Source organism: Plectropomus leopardus, chromosome 14 (assembly GCF_008729295.1).
Source record: "Plectropomus leopardus isolate mb chromosome 14, YSFRI_Pleo_2.0, whole genome shotgun sequence".
NCBI classification, from domain to species: Eukaryota; Metazoa; Chordata; class Actinopteri; order Perciformes; family Serranidae; genus Plectropomus; species Plectropomus leopardus.
In genome coordinates, this window is record NC_056476.1 from 3,553,013 (window position 1) to 3,572,767 (window position 19,755).

The 19,755-nt window shown below is 38.4% G+C and overlaps 1 protein-coding gene across 12 annotated transcripts in view; it reads left to right on the forward strand.

The window, feature by feature from the left end:
- Window positions 1-522: 522 nt before the first annotated feature.
- mark3a (MAP/microtubule affinity-regulating kinase 3a) overlaps window positions 523-19,755 on the forward strand; it is a 66,344-nt gene continuing 47,111 nt past the window's right edge. For all 12 annotated transcript variants that reach the window (XM_042500625.1, XM_042500628.1, XM_042500626.1 and 9 more), the window contains exons 1-3: window positions 523-848; window positions 8,508-8,690; window positions 10,945-10,998. In XM_042500625.1, coding sequence (XP_042356559.1) covers window positions 798-848; window positions 8,508-8,690; window positions 10,945-10,998 — 288 coding nt within the window. In that variant the 5' untranslated portion in view covers window positions 523-797. The remainder of the gene's footprint in view (window positions 849-8,507; window positions 8,691-10,944; window positions 10,999-19,755) is intronic.

Genomic DNA, 19,755 nt, shown 5'->3' on the forward strand with positions numbered 1-19,755 from the left:
GTTATCTCTATTTGGCACTTTTGTTGTTGTCTATTTTTATTATTCCCAGAGTTCCTGTCTTTGCTTTGTTATATATAAATAAAGTTATTATTACTACATTACTTGTGTAAGGCGGTTGTGTGAGTGGTGGTGGTGGAGCTGTGATGTCGGAGCCGGGGAGGAGTCCGTGAAGGCAGCGTAATCCAGCCCAGCCGCTGAGTAGCCATTTTGGTCCCACCTAAAACGGACAGAGCAGCTTCACTTTGGGCCGCCGGAGATGGAAGAAACCGAGTCGACGGCGAGTATTTCAGCCTCCAAAACCGTCTGAATCCCTCCAACAACCGTCGGCTGGTGACACTCGACGCCATGGCTTCTTTTTAATCTGTTATTTTTTGGTGAGAAAAGAAAAAAAGCCCGGGGTGATTTTCTTTTTTTTCTTTTCTTTTTTTTTTTTTTTTTTTTTTTGGAAGTGGCGACCGACAGCGCCTTAGTTTAGTTAGCTTCACTGACCCAAACCCAGACCGACAGACGGATTCTGAGTTGAGGCCATGAGCGGTTTGTTCCCGTCATGTAAATAAGTGAAGTCAACATAATTTTAGTGGGATTTTTTGTTTATTTTTTCGGTCCCTAACAGTTCAGGTGCTCGGCTCTAACACGTCCGGTTTGAAAATTGTCACGATCCATGCTGAGACTGTTTCCCCCCGGAGAGCAGAGCTGCAAAGCACAGCAATAATCTTCATTTTTCCGGCTGAAGGACTGAAGGAGGTGTCGGTGGATTTTTTTTTTTAGAGACTGGGGGAAGAAAGGACGAATAAAACATGTCAACAAAAACTCCTTTGCCTACGGTCAACGAGAAGGTGACGGAAAGTGTGAGTATAAATTCTTGTTGAATATGTAGATGTACTTTAATCAGTTTATTTAAGACAGAAATAACATTTTTTTTCAGTTATAAGGTGGATATTTCACTGAAATTATTTTGCATTTTTGAACTGGATGATAGCTAATTGTTTCACACTTTAGTAGCAAATCGTAAACAAGCATATTCTCCACGTCAAATACGCTAATTTAACTCGATCCAGCGTACATGTGGGGGTTTATTTACATGTAATTGATGTTTTTGTGATACATTTTGAAGTAACTGTATGTAATTTGGATGTAGTCGGGATATTTAGGCCCAAAACTACAGTACTTTGCCTGCTGGTTCTGGCAGGCAACAGTAGTTTCTGTCCCCGGCTCGCTATTGGCTCCCCCAGCTGTCACTCAAACGTTTCAGCCGCTCAGCTTCCAAATATGGGCTTCGTAAGTCCCGCCTCCTCGTGACCAACAGAATCTCCTGTCTGAAAGAGCGTTGTCAAGGTAGCGACACTGAAGTTTCCGGTCAGCATTTTCAAAATTAAACTAATCTCTAACTTGTGATTTTTGGCAGCATAGAATTGACATGAGAGAAATTAAATTAATTTCCTTGATTTTAATGTTAAATACAGAAATTAAAAGTGTATAAATAGAAAAATATCAATCAAAAGTCATAGTGATGACATTGGAATTAATGACTCTTGCTGGCAAAAAGAAAAATATTCGGGCTGCTATTAACATATCATTTACATAATTTCATAATGAGGATTTAAAGTCAATTTCTTTAGGGCAGCAACTGTTATTGTCCTTATTGAGTAATGTATTGATTATTCAAAATTGTTAGAAAATAGGGAAAAATTGAGGGAAAAATGCAACATTTTTAACCATTTGAATCCTGCGCAAAAAAGTAAAGAAAAGTAAAATAAATAAATAATAAAATTTTGGAAAAAAGACAATGAGCAACATTCAAAGCAATGTCCCAAAAATTAGCAAGAAAATTACCTGAAAAAAAGGAAAGAAAAGTAACAGAACAAAAACAAAGTGTTTAAATGTATATGTTCTCTGTATTATAAATTGTTTTAGATCATTTTCTTATCATGTGTATATATATATGTGTGTGTGTGTGTGTGTGTGTGTGTGTGTGTAGATGGATAGATAGATAGATACTGATATATTTTTTACACTTTGTAACATGCCAAGTTGCGGCTTGCCTTTTTTTTTATGTTTTTGAAAGAAGTCATGCTTCAGTGGTTTAAATACTTGCAAAAGGGCATCTGAAAGCTGTACAAGAGAAGGTCTTAAAGGGTTAAATTGCTATGTTTCTCTGAAAAATGGTCCAAAACCTTGAAGATATTCAGGTAACAATGCTGTAAAACACAGAAAATCCTCACAAACAAGAATCTGGAACTAGAGGATGTTAATCATTTTAGCTTTGTAGTTGTTTTTGTCTGTAGTTGTCTCATCTCATTTTTAAACGTAATAAAATAAAAGTAATAAAACACATATTATCCTCACATTTAAGATTTGGGAAAAATACAATTTTAGCTTTATAATATATTTCAGCAGGATGGATGATGATGATGATGATGATGATTTATTATAGCTTGGATGATAAGCTATACAACAAACTTAATGAGGAGATTCTAATAAACAACAAAAATCTTAATTTTATTCTGTACAGTGCAACAAAAACTAGAGAAAATCCTCATCACGTTCTTCAACACCCAAAATAATTTCTTTAAATTTCCAAAACTCTGTTAGTTTTACAATGGTCAAAAACATTATTTGAGAAGCAGCAGTCCATACATGTTCGATGTCATGGTCATATGAGCGTGATCTGATTGACTAATTTAGGTTTGCAAGGATTATGCCCAAAATGGGTACGATAAATTTCCGAAATTCAGGATGCTTGTTTTTTCTGACTGCTAATAAAAAAATAAATATATTTTATTCTCAACCATATAAAACAGGCAAAAGCAGCAAGTTAAAGCTGAAACCAGCAAATGTTTGATATTTCAGCTTGATGAATGTTCCCTAAGGATTAAGTGGGCATTAAAATAACTGTCGCTTGACTTATCAGTCAATCGACTAATTGATCAGTGCTACAGTACATTAACGCTTATGACAGGAAATTGAGTAGTATAAACCACTGTGCATTCATATTTTATCATATTGATGTACTTGTCGGCTGCAAATTCACATCTGCAAAAACGTAATCTACTATTTATTGTTGCTTTGTACTTTGTCTTAAAGCTGTAATCCACATTTTATCTTTCATTTTTGCATTTCTGTTTCGCATATTGTTGAATTCAGGTAGTTGTATAAAATAATACTCCCCTTATTGTCATTTTGTTTTGTAATTTTCACACATTCCTTTTGTTTCTCCCCGTATCCCGTCTGTATAACTGCAGCCACACGTTCTGTCCACATGTGATATCAGAATCTCATGACTCATCACGGTAGCAGCAGAGAGTCAGCTGGAGATAAGAATATACTGCACAAACACGAGAACTGAGGGCGATAAGAAGTGGGGAAATTTTATTGATCCCTGCAGGTAAATTAGGCCATTTTAGTGGCTGCAAGTCAGTAGTCGGAGAACGACGACTGGAAACCTGCAGAAGCAATAATGAAACAGAAGAAATAACAATTAAAGGTGCTGTATGAGACATTCAGAGCATATCTATGATTGAGTGACTGGGACGGGATTGTTTGCACATGGTTCTCATGGAAGTGGCCGAGCTGGCAGCTAGCAGTTAATGTTGCTAACTCAATAAACAGAGGTAACAACGGCAACAGAGCTGACATCATCAACCAGGGGAAAACCGGAGGGTGGGCGCTACGTTTCTGCGACATTATCATTTCGTTATAAGTGATTACCACCATTTAGAGTTGTGAAGGGATGACATTTTTTTGTAGACCAACCAGGAAATTAGCATCGTGAAAAACCTTATGGGATTTTTGAATGGGATTTGCAGTTATCGCCAAAAATTAGCTCTGTGGCAAACACAAGTTTATGAGACTTACACATTTTGTTCAGCATGATGATCTTCACAGATGAGCACCACTTTTGTGTGTTTTGAAGCGTAAATGAAATCGCTAGAAGCAAAAAGCTATTGTTAGGCTTTACACGAACTACATCATGGTTGCACGACTTGAACGTCTCAACTACAAACACTGTAAAAACATGTTAAAACACGATCGAAAAATATTATAAACAGGTAAATATACAAGTTCGAGTGTGAGTGTGTAAAGGCGGACAAGTGGGTTTAATGAGTTTCTGTGTCTGGTGTGATGATGTCTAACGTCCCCGACAAACACTGTAGTCCCATTTAGCCACTTGTTAGCAACTGAAAAATCGATTTGAAACTATTTTGATGAAATATAATATAATATAATAGGTCTGGGTGTTATTATGGTATACGGTATACGGTATATGGTATGTTTTTTTCGAAACTGTCTTAAATACAGGTGCTCCTCTTTCTGTTAAAATCATTTTATGTAGTGCACAGCACGCACCACCAGAGCTTGGTCTATGGTCTCTACTGGTGGAACAGGTTACAGGACCGTTAACAGCCGGCGGCCAGCAGACAGAGAGAGACTGTGGGAAGAAACGGCATGTTTTTTACATTGAATTTGGTGAATGAAAGATTTATTAAGAACAAATGGGAGCTGGTGATTGTATGAATAGTGGACTTACGAACTAGGTAACTAGCAAGAGTAATCAAGACAGTTTGGGTGAGTTTTACTTTGTTTCTGTCGTGTTTTATCGTGAGCTAATGAGGCAGCTAAGTAGTGCTGCCTCTTCTGAAGTTGGCGGTTCAAATCATTAGTCAGACTCCTCAGTCGACCGAGGTTGCCTCAAGTTGGTGCTGTGCAGTGTATGTCTGAGGATGGTCTCCAGATGGAGCAAACTTTTAAACTCAAAATACGGAAACAGAAACAAAAAGTCAAATAATCGTATTAAACAGCCAAATCCGATTCAACTGGCATCAGTCCGAGTCACTTAAAGCCCTACAATTAAGCCATGTCAGTCTTACATGACGATAAACTTGAATTCAAAAGGTGTGCAGTTGTATTTCTCTGTTTAAAAAGGAAAAAAAGGTGTGAGAATATTACTTTTCTTAACATTTTGTGGGTTTATTTATTATTCCGAAAAGCTGAAAGTACCATATACCCCGGTGAAATTTCAGGAAGGTATGAAATAGTACATACCATGCCATGCCTACTGTGTTAATATGCAGATCTCTTAATGCCTTTTTCACATCTTAAGTTGCAAATTGGACAGTAAACAATTACCACAACATTGAGCAGGAAGTCTTTAGCTTAGATATCTGTTATCTGAATATCTACTAGCTATCCCTGAAATATTGGCTGATGCCCTCAGAGGCTAAATCGTAGTCAGACCGACAGCCGATGAGTTCTGCGATTGTTTAAAAAGAGTCTGTGCCTCCCTGCCACTGTGAAAGCAGCTGACTCAATGCTTTTAACCTGAAAGGATCCTGTCCTGGTTTCCGGTTTCGGTGTGTCCGCCTGCAGCAGGCTTGACTGGGATCAGTGCGTCCCCCCCAACCCCCCTACCCCCGTCCTCCCGTCCTGCCGTCTCACTCTCTGTCTCTCTGTGGTTATCTGGGCTCTGAGTTGGGAAAATCTGGTGTAGTGGGAATCTCTATGGGCATCATCAGTGTTTTCCTGTTGAAACATGACGGGCTCGCAGGCGGCCAGGAGACACCGCAGCCTCGTGAGTAACCACAGAAAAGGAAAGGATCAAATTAAACCAGGAGACTTTTCTTACAGGAAGTTGTTAGCCAGAAAAATGGAAATGGGTGGTTTTTTTTAGAAACTTTAGATATTTCTGTGTTCTTTATGATGAGCAGATGATATGTGGGAAGGAAAAAAATAACAGTTTAATGTGTCCCAGAGGCTTTTTTTGTGGCGTGTCTGTGGTATTCAACAGTGACCTTATCCTATTTTTATCTCCCTGCTATCACTGTAGAGGGCCTAAAATATTCCTTTAGTGACTTAAAGTGTGTGTGCTGCTGAGCAGAGAGTTTAAAGTGACCTTATTGTGGTTTACTGCATTTAATATCCTGTAAAATAATTGATATGGAGACATCTAGCTTTATTGTGACCTTGTCTTATCTGATGGTTACTTTATATTCTGTGGTATCTCTAGAGGCCTGATCGTAGCTGTAACATCTGCGCAATATCTTAAAGAAATACTCATGCAGTGACTATAAATCTTTTTAATTAAATTGGTGTCTTGTGGAATGAAAACATAAAGTTTAGATGTTTCCTGTTTATCATTTTTGACCTCTAGTCAGGCTTTTTTATCACTAGTTTTGCATGAAAAGTCAAAACCATTGTTATTCATTTCCCCACTTTCATCGTCGTCCTCGTTATTGTCTCTGGGGTGAATGGGGTCAGTTAGGTTGGGGATGGGCAGAGGGCACTGCCACTGTTAATGAGGTCTGATAGTCGATACCGAGGCCGCAGCGAGTATCTATCAGATTTTTTTTTTTATATGTTGGGACACAGAGGGGGTGCTTTTTGAACACCCAGAAAAATCAATCCCTCTGTTGGTGGTGCTGTCAGAGCCACCAGAAAATCACCAGACTCCTTCCTGCACTGAGGTGTTTATCTTTGATTGCACAATGAAGGTGCAAACCAGAGTTTTCCAAACAGCTAATGTATTCTTGAAGTTTCCGCTATCATTTTACCTCGGAATATATTATTTTTTACATCTTTTTACAGCCTCTCAAACAGACTAACATCATGAAAAATTAGTACAAATAGTTGCAGCAGTCTTGGTGTAAATCAGAACAGTAGCGTGATAACAGTGTTTGAACCAGACTGCTGTTATGGATTGACCCTTTCAACTTTTCATTAACCTTTCTGACACCTTTATTTGGCGCTTTATGATCTGCTGTACATCCTGTTTTCACATCGGCTGCATGCGAACCACAGGATGTGACTGTAGCTGCCAGCCAGATAATGTTACATGTTATTTTTCAGTTTGATATGGCATTTTAAACATAGAGGCACATAGAGGTGTTTTATATTAGGTGTTTTATACTGTTTTGTCTTTGTTATGGCAGCTAACCTGCTTTTGTTGAGAACAGGGCAAGAAAATGAGGAAGAAAAGACACAAAAAATATGTGGAGCAAGCAAGTAATTGTCCTCAAATTGAGATATGGGTCTCTGCATTTCATCCTGGTCACATTTTTTTCAGTTTAGTTCCCAGTTCCTTATGCGTTAAGGTGACCTTCATTCGTTTGTAGGAGCCAGTGAGCTGATTGGTAATAAAAAGTAATTCATAAGTAGCAGAATATGTTCCCAAATGAATAATCAGTTCCTCTTTAATATAGTTTAAGTTCATACAAATGATACTAGTGTAATTTGGGCGTTAATATGTATTATAAGTCACTAATTTTACAGCTGAAAAAAATAATGTCAAGAAGAAGAAGAATGCCAATTATTATTATTCAAGTGTCTTTAGCCTAGTTAAGACCAAAGGTTTGGGACAAGAGGAAACCGTTGTAGATCTTTGCTCTGATATTGCACTAGATATCAAACAAAAGAGATTGTGTTGTATTAAGTTGCTTTGAGCTGTAAATTTGTCAATTCTAAGCAGAAAGTCTCTCCTTCTCTGTGCTGCTGCCTGCATGTCTGCAGCTTCCTGCACCAAAGAGTTGCGTCACAGTTGAGAGCGCTCACTCCGCAGCAAAATTAAGGGACTAAAACGTACCCAGAAGTACTCGACTATAAGCGATCTCAGTCTACTGAGGGGTCTCCACTGATGATTCAAATCTCCGATTTTCAGGGGGCAGCCCTACTTTCCTGACAATCTATCATCTCATAGTCACATTGGTGTAAACATGCAGTTTGTCAGAATGTTGCAGACAGTTGCATTTCAAGTTTTTTCACTTGTCTCGTCTTGAATTTTTGGTTTGAACTAAGTTTTGTGCTTTTCATGACAGTAAACTGACTTTCTTTGGCTTTTGAACCAATGTTTTGGCAAAACAAGCATTTTTAAAGACATCCCTGAAGACTCTGGGAACTTGTGCTGGATGCCTTTCACTATATTCTGACAGTTTATTGACCAAATGATTAAACAGTTAATTGATAAACCATCAAGGAAAGGTAAGTTTTTATGTATAGCACATTTTACACACCAAGCCAATTCAAAGTGCTTAACATAATGCATTCAAAATATAAGAAAAAGAAGGAAAATGGTATAAAGACACAAAAATGCAAGATAGCCAAATAGAATTTTAAGACATAAACATAGTAAAGGAGACGTGGTTCATGATGAGTATTAAGCAAGTATTAAAGCAAGTGAACGACATTTTTAACCTGGTTTTAAAGACCGAATATCCTGTGGAAATTAATTTCAGCTCTGTGTCGATTGTTCCAGCAGTAAATGTAATACCTCGCTCTGATAGTTGGTTGATAAAGTGGTGAAACCACCTGGAAAACACTGCGTTTATCAGCCATCTGTGGTTGGTGGAAGAAAAGCTTCCCTTGTCTGGATGCAGAACTATAAATATCCTCAGTTTATTTCCTGCAGAGTCTAAGTGGAAACGTCACAGTGGGTCAACATGAGTCACAGCAGATACATGTAGATGTTTCACAGCATGTACGGTTCAGTAACCAGCACTTGTTTCTTTCTCCCACAGCACACGTCTCACAGTAATGGACGTCAGGAGATCAGCACGCGTTCGGGCCGGACCGGCGTCCGATCTCGCAGCTCCGAGGAGCCGCAGCAGCCTCACGTCGGCAACTACCGGCTGCTCAAAACCATCGGCAAGGGTAACTTCGCTAAGGTCAAGCTGGCCCGACACATCCTCACCGGCAGAGAGGTGAGATGCTCACAGACACTGTTTTTATACAGTGACGTCACATTTTAGGTGTTCAGCAGATACTCTTATTCTGAGAGTTATCTCTAGTAAATCTATTATTTGAACTAAAACAACAGCAACCTCAGAAATATGGTGAGAAATGTATTGCGGATTTGGAGTAATGGAAACAATATAGGTTAAATTAAAATGTTCAGTGTAGATATGAGATCTGTGTAATGTTTTCCTGAGAGTACGTGTAGAATTAAAAGATGAAAATGCAACAAATGAAGTAAATTATGAATTTCTATGTAGCTTGACATCACCAGATTAGTCTTGAACCTTTATTATTTTTTAATTTCCAAGGGTCGTTATGAACGGCTGTAGATCAAAATGCCTCTGGATGCAATGGTATTTAACTCCAACCAATCAGAGCAACGAAACGTGATGTAGCGCTGAGTGATGGAGAAATATAAACTCACTACAGTGTGCAGAGATGAGCTCTGATGGCTAAACAAAGCTGAGAATAATACCATAATAAAATACTTAAATCACGTCATGTGCTTTGTATTGTATGGGTAGTCAATAGCTTTAAGGTGTCAACCCGAAAAACTCTATACTCTATACTACCAAGTAGTGTAGAGACTTCTCTCGTCAAAAAAATCTGCAGTCACTCCTTTTCGTGTCCAGATCTAGAAAAAATGACTAGTTGTATGGTTTTGCTAATCACTGAAAGAGGTCTTTCTGAAAGACGACAAAAATTGGCTCACTACTGGAGCTATAAGCCATACAGTCTGTGGAGTGGTGAAGTTGATTTTTGATATTATTTATTTAAAAAAAAAAAGAAAAGAGACAAAAAGATTTTTCCACAACCTGAGCTCTACCCAACCCGGCCAGTCAGCACACATTTTTGGCACAAACCTGGCCTGAACCATCGGGCTTTTCGGGACCCGTCGGGACCCGTTGGGACCTGTCGGGACCAGTCGGGACCTGTTGGGACCCGTCGGGACCAGTCGGGACCTGTTGCGCCTGGTTGAGATTGTGATCTACTGTGGAATCTTGTGGCATTTTACACAAACGAATGCTTTCGTTAACAAAAAAGCACAAAAAAACAGTATGCAATGAAGTACTCTATGGGTATCTCTATGACTTTAAGGGTACTGGTAGTGGTATTGTAGTTTGCTGAGTGCTGTGTGAGCCTGAATGTCGACACCAGCAGACGCCAATATTATTACTGAATTTAAACACCAGTCTTTACTTAAACGTACAAAATTTAGAGATGCAGTGTCGTCTTCAGTGAGTTAGTTAAACCTCTGCACACGACAGTAAACTGTTCATTGAAACCAAAAGAAAATATCTTTATCAGTTTCCAGCAACTTAAGACAAGAAGTTTGAAGTTTAATTGCTGGTTTTACACATGGCTTCCTCTGAGTTTACCTCTGTGGTTTTGGCGGGGAATATCACTGCTGTACTGATACTCAGTTTTTATCACAAGTCATATCTCAATGTTTCTTTTGTACAGACCGTAATGTGAAGTGAGAAAACTGTCAAACGTTGGCATTTAATTTCCTGTCAGATCCGTAGCGTTGTTTACTTGTTCTTTGGTAAGACAGTTCCTGATTTAATTCATTATTTTGCCAGTTTTTCTTTAAAAGTCTGCTTCCGTTTGGGCAGCATTTAACAACTTAGACTTATTTTTCTGAGTAAAATAAAATATTTTAAGGGTGAAACTTGCTTTTATTTCTTAAAGTAAGGCATCAAAAAAAGCATTGTCTTGATCTGTGTACCAAAACTTGGGTGGTATTTGTATGAGTATCTGTTATATTTCAAACACTATGCGGCCCCAGCAGCTCCACATACTGACAGATTCATTGCTCTAAACCTCGTTGGCAGTAATGGATGTTTTCAGAAGCTGCTGCTGAGCATTTGATTTGTTCATAATTGATGAACAGAAAGAGCAAGCTTCTCCTTAACACAGTGTACGACGTTTTAACGAAACGTTGGTGCTCTTTTCCTCTCAATCCCCTCCTGATTGTGTCGTTAATTATTCGGCAGCATATTTCTTGTCTCAAGGAGGAAGCTGAAACTGTTTTATTGCTCTCTCAGATTGCTTATTAAGTGTTAAAAGACAAGATAAACTCAATTTCCTTTTCTGTGTGGTTGTCTTTTTGCTTTGTGATTGATTTTCATATTCCTCTTCCTCTTTTTCACACTTCTCCTCTGCCGTTATGTCCCATTTAACTCCGTTTCAATTCTGTTTTTTTCTCCGTCTCTGCAGGTGGCAATTAAGATAATAGACAAGACACAGCTGAACCCAAACAGCCTTCAGAAGGTAATTTACCCCCCTTCTCTCTCTCTCGCTCTCTGCTGTTACTCTCTCACACTGTGGCAGAATTCATTTATAAATTCATGAAGCGCAGCAGATTGAGTATTAATTGTGTAAATGGGAAGCAGGGCATGCTGGGACTGAGCATGTGCCCTCCATATAGAGTTAAGAGCTTTTATTATTTTAGTGGGATGCTTCTGCAGTGGAGGAGGTGATTCAGCTCTACATCAACTGTCCCACTAAGGTTTAGAATGAAAACATTGGACTGTAATGCTTCTTAACATCTAACCTGAGGCCTGAAAGAAGAAGAAGAAGTACTCGGACCTTTTACTTAAAGTAACAAACTTATCCATAAAACATGGATTAACAACATCATTAAACAGAAGTTAAAAAAAAAACTTGGCTAAATAATAACCGTCAAGGTTCATAGACAAACAAATGTCTTGCAAATCATGCTTCCCCCACATATACAACATGCTAATGTTATTAGCATAAGCCTATGGCATTTTACATTGAATAAATTAGCCTAGGGGGTAGTGGACTTTTCCTCTACTCATAGCTTCAGAGTTTACATGTATTATTAATACGTTTTGGATACTCATAGTTTTTTTAAATTTCCCAACAGAACAACACGGTTGAATTTTAGCCTGCATGCTCGCTTTTTTCTCAGCCTAACGTTAAAACCGAGCAGCTAATGTTGCTGTGAAGTTAGCGAAGTAAGATGCCCCGACGAGGTCATGTTACCTGGGTATGGCTTTACTTTACAATGGCTTTTTGTAGTACTTGTGTCAAGTACAAGTACCTCAGAACCGTCTCTTTTGAGCACTTTTTGCTGTGTGTACTTGTAGTTTTGCAGACGTCTTTTAGCCTCCAAGAGAAGCTGAATGCGATTTTTCTGCCACCTTTTTCTCGGCTCCTGCTGCTTGGTTTGTCATGCGACTGGGAGTGACAGTTTTGTTTTCCCTGTTAAATCAACCAAACCAGGAAGCGGCTTTGCTTTTAAAATGCAAATTATCAGAGAATGAGAGTGAATGCTTCTTTTTTGCTTCCCAGTGAAAAGCAGTTTCACTTTACAGTTTGAAGTCAGTGAGCTGAGAAGGAGCGGCCCATAACCCTCGTTTTTTTGTGTGTGTGTGTGCACTCATTAGCAAGGGAGATGTGTGTTGCGTGGTTGTTTTGATCTGTACATTTTGGCTCAGTCTCACAGCCTGGAAGTGGTTTCGGGGAAGTCAGAGCGATATCGACTCTGCAGCTCCGGAGGCTTTTTTGCTCATCAGACAGAGGAGAGGGGACGGGGGCAGAGCGAGGCGGCGACAGTGACTGCTGCTGCTGGTCGTGATGGTGATGGTGGCAGTGATGATGTGTTGATGTTCAGCCGCCACCCGTCGCTCGGCTCTTCTCTCCCTCGTCCCTCTCAGCGATCGGCTAGTGGTTTTCCATCAGTTTTTCCAAAGCTCCATTGATTCTGGCCTTTGTATCTCAGAGGCCCGGGCCCTTTGGCGTTGGCTGTGACACGACGCTGACAGAAAAACACTGAGTCATGACAGCGCTGTTCACGGAAACACAAAGCGGGAGGCTTTTGTCTGCAATCCTTGTTGTTTTTAGGTTACTGCTTTGTCACAGTCTAGGGGAAAAAAAGCCTCTTTTAGGAATTTGTCAGGTTATTTTTTCCTGCTGCTCAACAAAGATTGTGATTTCTTTTTTTTGACTTAACCCTTTAAACCCGGATTGCCACATTTTTGGGCAGTGTTTGGATTCCTTTTACAGGCATTTCAACCTTGTCATTAAATATTATGAAAAAAAAAGAAAATGGCCTTAGCTAAAATACAGAAAATCATCAAATAACAAGGGAAAAATAAGAATAATAAAACATATGATTATTAAAACTATGAAATGAAGGCTACAGAATTAAAAATTTTTTTTTTAAATATTTATTTTGTTTTAGCACTTTGGGGTTATTTTTTTATGTAATTTTCTTGTAACTTTTTTTTTTGTTAATTATTGGGTCATCTCTTGTTAAGTTGCTTATTGCCTTCTTTCCATGTTTTTGAAAGAAAGTCCAGTTTCCTTAGGTTTCAAGGGATTGAATCTGAATTTCACACAAAGCCACATCATTAAAAAAACACAATCCTTTAATAGCACCAGATAGAAGAAAGGAAAATAGAATACAAAAAGATGAATAAAAACAAATAATGCTAAAGAAATTTGTCTAACATTATCTGTACCGCTGTTAAATGGCCACGCATAGTAAATCATGAATGCTTTCACTTTGCTTTTTGTCCTGCTGCTCCATCCTCATCCACCCTCCTGCGTCTCTGACAGGACTCAGATTTCTTTTAATGTTTATTTTAAGGAACTGGAACACACTTGAAAAAAGAAACTACTTTCCCCCCCCCCCCATAATTGACACTTTAAATGTTCCCATTCCTGTCACATGTTTCTATTTAAAGGCTCACTTTCTGTGTTTTTTCTTTTTTTGGTGGATAAGTTGGATATTCAAAGGAAATCCTGACATGGATTAGATTTGTGGTTTATTTAAAAAGTATGTAGCTCATTAATTGAGTCTGGTCCTAATCCAAGAGGGTCACTCGTGTAATGGGATTTTTTTTTTTGGGAAATGCAACTATAAGCTTTCATACAGAGAATCAGATGAGAAAATCAATACCACCCTCACGTTTGCATTTTTAATATGAAGCTCGTAATGCAAACAACCCACCCCTACTTTTCCTCTGATTGGATTTGAAACTCATTTTCGTCTTCGCATCCTCGAGCAACATCACAACTTAGACATACCGGTGAGAGAACTTTTCCGTCAATAAAAATGCTCTTTTACGCTTAACCCTTTAAAACTTGAGCAAATTGGCTTGATTTCTCAAAAAAAAGGAAAAAAGCAATTTGTAACTTAACAAGAAATGACCCAAAACTTTGCAGAAAATTACCTGAAATTGGCACAAAAAAGAAAAAAAGGGTAAAAGACCAAAAACTGAGAATGGCCTGAAGAAAGTGATAAGAATAATAACAATACATATTTTTTTTCTGTAACCCAATTTTAAATAAATAATTAAAAACAATTCTAAATATAATTTGAGTTATATTTTCCTAATGATTCTTTCTATTTTTTAAAGCTAATTTTCTAGTCACCTTTAAAAAAAAAATAGCTTTTTTTTGCAGTGTTTCTGAAGGAAAACAAACCAATTTGCTCACGTTTCGAAGGTTTAAATGCTTGTGAAAGACGTATGAAGGTAGCACAAAAAACGAATGTCAGTCCAGGTTTCAAAGGGTTAAAGATTTACGTCTTGAGTAGGAATCAGTGGGTTTGGAGCTGAGAGTCACAGACAGTTGGCAATAAGAAAAAGAGCAGCCTGATCCATAAAAACACTCACTCTTTTGGTATTTTAAGAGCTGACTGAACGTCAGCGGGGAGCTCAGGTTTGTGTCTGAAACGTTGCGTTCAGGTTCAGAGGGATCGGGTCTGCTGTTTATTTTGCTCTGCTCTCTCGTTCCTGTGAGCCGGTGCTGCTGTAACAGCCAACCTGTATCAGAGCGCCGGCACCGCTGCGACCTGACCTCTTATGTAACCGGGAGAATTGGCGAGAGGCTGATAGCGGGGGATATCGTCTCTGAAGCCTAAATGTTTATTTTCAGCCTCTGTTCTTAATAGTTTGGAGGAGCTGAGTCGACATTCACATCTGTCACTGGCTGCTGGCAAACTGCTCTCCGCTCCAACTCTGTTCTTCTTCTTCTTCTTCTTCTTCTTCTTCCTCCTCTCGCTGTCCTCAGTCAACCTGCTGAGGGTTGTCGTCCAGGTCAAAGGTCAGGGAGGGAGTGCGACACTTGGAAGTCCTGATTAAACAAACACCCTCTGCTCTCTGTGCTGAGGTTTTGCTTTTCATTAAGTGGTTGCAGAGCAGTTATAAAATCCTTAAGACGTCATTTCTGGCACCATTTTTTCAAACAGGAGGGAGTAACTCTGCAGTGCGTCATAAAAATGATTAACCCTTAGAGACTGTTTGTCGCATTTAACGCTCTTTTCATCTTCAGTTTTTTTAATCATTTTGACTGTGACATACATTTTGGCAAGATTGTGTTTTTTTTGTTTAATCTGTGAATTTCCAGCTCAGCTCCTACAATAAGTCTAAAATACAGTTTGGAAACTAAATAGTTACATTCAGACTGTTAAGAGCAAAAAATGCTCCATTGAAACCCATTCAAACTGACGTTTTTGGTCCCACAGCCATCAGAGCATAAAAACATGTATTATTTCTGGGTGTCATTCGGGGATTTTGACTTTGAAATTTTTAATTTCTTACTATTGTCCACCTGATGATGTCATATTTGGCATATCGAGAAAATACTTGCTATTTCCACTTTAGGTGCACTGTCACAATCAGTGTTGCTGCACATATCCCAGGCTTTGATAATCCAAAAAAACCCAATTAAAAAAAAACACTTTGCATGTTCTATTTTGAAAATAATTCGTTTTTTTGTGTTTTTTTTTATCTTAAAACATAGTGGCATCATGTCAAAAACCTGGCATTTAAATTGTTAAAACTCTAAAAAAAAAATAAATAAATGAATAAATATAAATGTAAGCTGAAATACCTCAAATATATTCGATATTTCCTCCACTAATCTGAAGGTTTTTCTATAAAACCTCTTTTCTGCCGGTGTAATATAAATCTGAACGAGGGGTGACAGATTGATCTATTACGGCTCAGTGCTTCATATTAAAGGTCCACAAAATAACCGTCCTAACGAGAAAACTCACAACACAGAGCTAAAGTTTGACGTTCTGGTGAAGTCTGCAGGACGATCACAAAGAGGCGTCTCGTTATTTGTGGCGTCATAACCTCTGAGGCGCTCTGAGACACACGGTTTTCTGTAAAGTGTCCTAAACTCGGCGTGATTGCAGCCGTTAATTTAAAGCAGTGTGTTTACTCCCTCAGGTTGATTTGTTTGTCCAGATGGGAACAATAACACTAAATCCTCAGAGGGACTAAATAACTGCATCAGGCAGGAAGTCTCTCCTGCTCAAAAAGCTGATCTTAACAATACACTGCAGTCTGGATACTTTTTTAACTGAAATAAACACCGTGGGTCAATTACAGAAAAAAACTGCTGCACATCCATCATTCTTAGCTGATGTTGCTGTAATCCGATTTGTTGTGACTCACCTCAAAGTCTGTGACCTGGTGGGATGAAAGTTTAGCAGAAACACGCAGTAAATGATCTAATGGCGAGCCCGCGGGATCTTGTTTACGAGCCTCGGATCTGTTGTAATTTAGGCGGCTTAAGAAATGCAGAAAGAGGGAAGTTTCTTTCCCTGAAGTTTGGACTGAAAGGAGTCGGTTGTAGGAGTGATTTCATCCTCTTACTGTGTGTCATTTGTCCTGAAGGGGCTTTGTATTGATCACCAGATGCATTGTGTAAGACTCATTGCATCATTGTGGTGGTATGACTGGATCAGCAGCAGGTTTGCGTCCTCGACCTCATGGCTGTATAATGTGGTGAATCATCTCGTGTTTTTCCACTAATTCTGTTTACTGCATACCATACCTGACAAAGTATTTCCATGTCCAGGTTTGTTTTTTTAAGGTCTATCAGGTGACAAAAGGACTGAATCTGCTATGTTTAAAAAAAATAATAATAATAAGACAGCTTTACTACTCTAAACATATTTGTTTGGAGTCGCTGGTTCTCGCTAATAATCAGCAAAGTTCCTCGTCCTTCTGTCACACAGAAAACCGGCTCAGATTTGTTTCTCTGTGAGCTCAGGAGATTGTTTTCAGTCTGATGACGGGCAGAGCGAGATCACAGGCAGTGTAATGACAGTGAGGAGACCTCGGGCTCCTCTCCTCCTCCTCCTCCTCCTCCTCCTCCTCCTCCTCCTCGTCAGCAGCAGCCAGACTCGTCCTGGCTCAGTTTGTTAACATGGCTTCCAAACCGGTCGACTCCGTCCTGAAGGCCTCGCAGACTGGAGCTCATAATTAACCCTTGAGTTGTCTCTGAACTGGAAATGAGATTTGTCATCACAGTGCCTCCCACAGCGGCGTTCACTGCAGGATTGAGGTTTTAAAGGAATACTCCTCCCCCCAAATAATAATTATACAAGGTAGATGTACTAGTCTTTTTAAAATCTTTTTAACCTAGTTTAGGAACAAATACAGAAAAATAAAAATAATAATAATAATAATGATAATGATGATACTACTGCTACCACTACTACTGCTGCTACTACTACTACTACTACTACTACTACTACTATGACTACTACTACTACTAATAATAATAATAATAATAATAATAATAATAATAGTAATAGTAATAATAATAATGATAAAAATGCTGATGATGATAATAATATATTTGCAAAGCAGCTTTCATACATCAAATGAAGTTTAAAATGCTTTACATGCGAGAGTGATTCAAATTAAAACCTAACAATATATAAGTATATATATAAAATAATAAAAAAATCATTATACAGCTTTTGGATACCATGATTCTAGAATTAAGTTACAGACAAGCCAGAATTGGAAAAAAAGAAATATATATATGTTTTTTTTTAATAAACAACCCAAAGTCAAAAGAGTGAAAGTGTATAAAAGGCACAAAACAATTCTATAAAGCAACCATAATATGCAATAAAAATAAACAAAAGGGCAAAAGAGCATTTGTATATCGATTTCTAGTCCCATATCGTGTTGAATTCTTAAAGAAAATGTTTTTCTTGCATGCATCCACCGTAAACAAAGTATCCAAAAACAGATAAAAATCTTGATGAATTGGAGTTATAGGGAGTCCACTTTGAAACAGACCGCCCTCTGAATGAGAAACTTATCTATGCTCTTTAAAGCCAAACTCCGCTGATTGAAATTTTATCTCACTAAATAAGGGAGCTGCTCATCGATCAATAGTTTGTGATATCAGCCCTGATTACACAGAGATTGCGCTATAAGTCCCTTCTTCATGCTGCCTTTGCATTTTTACTACTATGTTCTTGTTTTTGTTTGTTTGTTTCTTCAAACTTTAAAGCACTTTCAGTTGGTTTCTATCTGTTAAGGGTGCTATATAAATAAAATTTGATTAATTAATCGATTACACAGAACCAACAACAACGCCAACACCGTGCCTCTCCAATGTGTGATTATAGACAACATGCTCGCTTCCTAGAATCAAAAGAGGCGTGACGGACGTGATGTTTATCAGCACAGTGCTGTCCTCTTGTGTGGCAGAAAACATGCGTTTGCAGCACTTTATAAACAATAACAAAGACAAAACATGCTAATGATGATAATCTTGTCTGCAGACTTATGCCTGATATTATGCTGTTTTCTTGTTGTTTCTGTAAGGTGACCTTGAGTGTCCTGAAAGGTGCCCATAAATAAAATGTAATATTATTATTATTAGATTAGATTTATTATCCACTTTAGCGTAAAAGTTTGTCTTTGGCTTCCCTAATGCATTAAATTACAGACAAAAAACAAATCATTAGATGCATCACACCATACAACAACAAACAAATTGCACAACTATACAGGAAACAGCAGCAGCAGGTGAGAATATTATAACCTACAGAGAATGCACTTAAAATCTGACTTATTCTTATTATTATTATTATTAGAAAAAACATCCAAAGGATCAGTATCCCGTCTGCGTTATATTGCGGCTGATCTTGTCCTCTGAGGGTAAGGAGCTCATCATTTTCCGAATTTGCGGACATTTACTGGTCTTCTTCTCTGAGTTAACTGCTAACTGCTGCTTTTTAAATTTCAAACATAACACGCTGGCAAAATGTCACACCTGTCGTGCCTGTGGTCACGTCCTGTTGGTTGCCGTGTAGATACAGACAGTGTTTCAGCGCTGGTACTACCCGCCATTGTGGAGAGAGGAGAGCACAGATATTTTCAGTTTCTCTACAGAACGGTTTGTCTGTTGGGGAAATACTGAGCACACGACTGGATAATGAGGCTTGGATTACGCTGCATGGCTTCTGAAAGTTTTTGGATTCTTAATTTACTGAGGAGGCATATGAAAAAGTTTTCCTCACAAATTCCACTAAATACAAAGTGAGTAATCACACATGTTCATTCAGGGTGAAGTATTTCTTTAAATTACTACCGTATGATTTAAAGTCGTATTTATTATCTATACAACCACTTCATTTTTGGTTTTTAAGTTGACAGAAGTATAAGAGTGCAGACATAGTACATCCCCATTAGCAGAAAATATAAAATATTAATAATCTCATCAATAAGAAAGACGGTAAACAACAACAGTTTACAGCCAGATGTGGTTCACGGTGCAGACGGGGCAACATGAGAGACACGTAACAACATTTATATTCTCCACATTTTGTCTGTTTCTCGGCGTGCAGCCTCACACTGAATGTGAAAACATCACCCGCTGTTTGTCACCATCTGTCACAGCGTCATCAGGGCGTCCCCGGTGGATCTGCCTGTTCAAGGCGCCGTGGGTTTGAATCTGTTGCTCAGACTCCCGGCTCGCTTTACCGTCGACATTTATTTCGCTCCCCGCTGAGAGCCGACAGACTACAGCTCAAAGAAAGAAATGGAAAGGCACAAAAAAACAATATTCATATTGTTATTAATTAAATTAAAACAAAAATGCATTATTTTCATTATATTTTCAAGCTTTGCTAACTTACAATGTGCATCCGTCATTATTGTGGGCGTTTTATATCCAAATATATTGTCTTAGTTGAAAAAGAAGTCAGTACATTAATTTTTTTCAGTGTTTTTA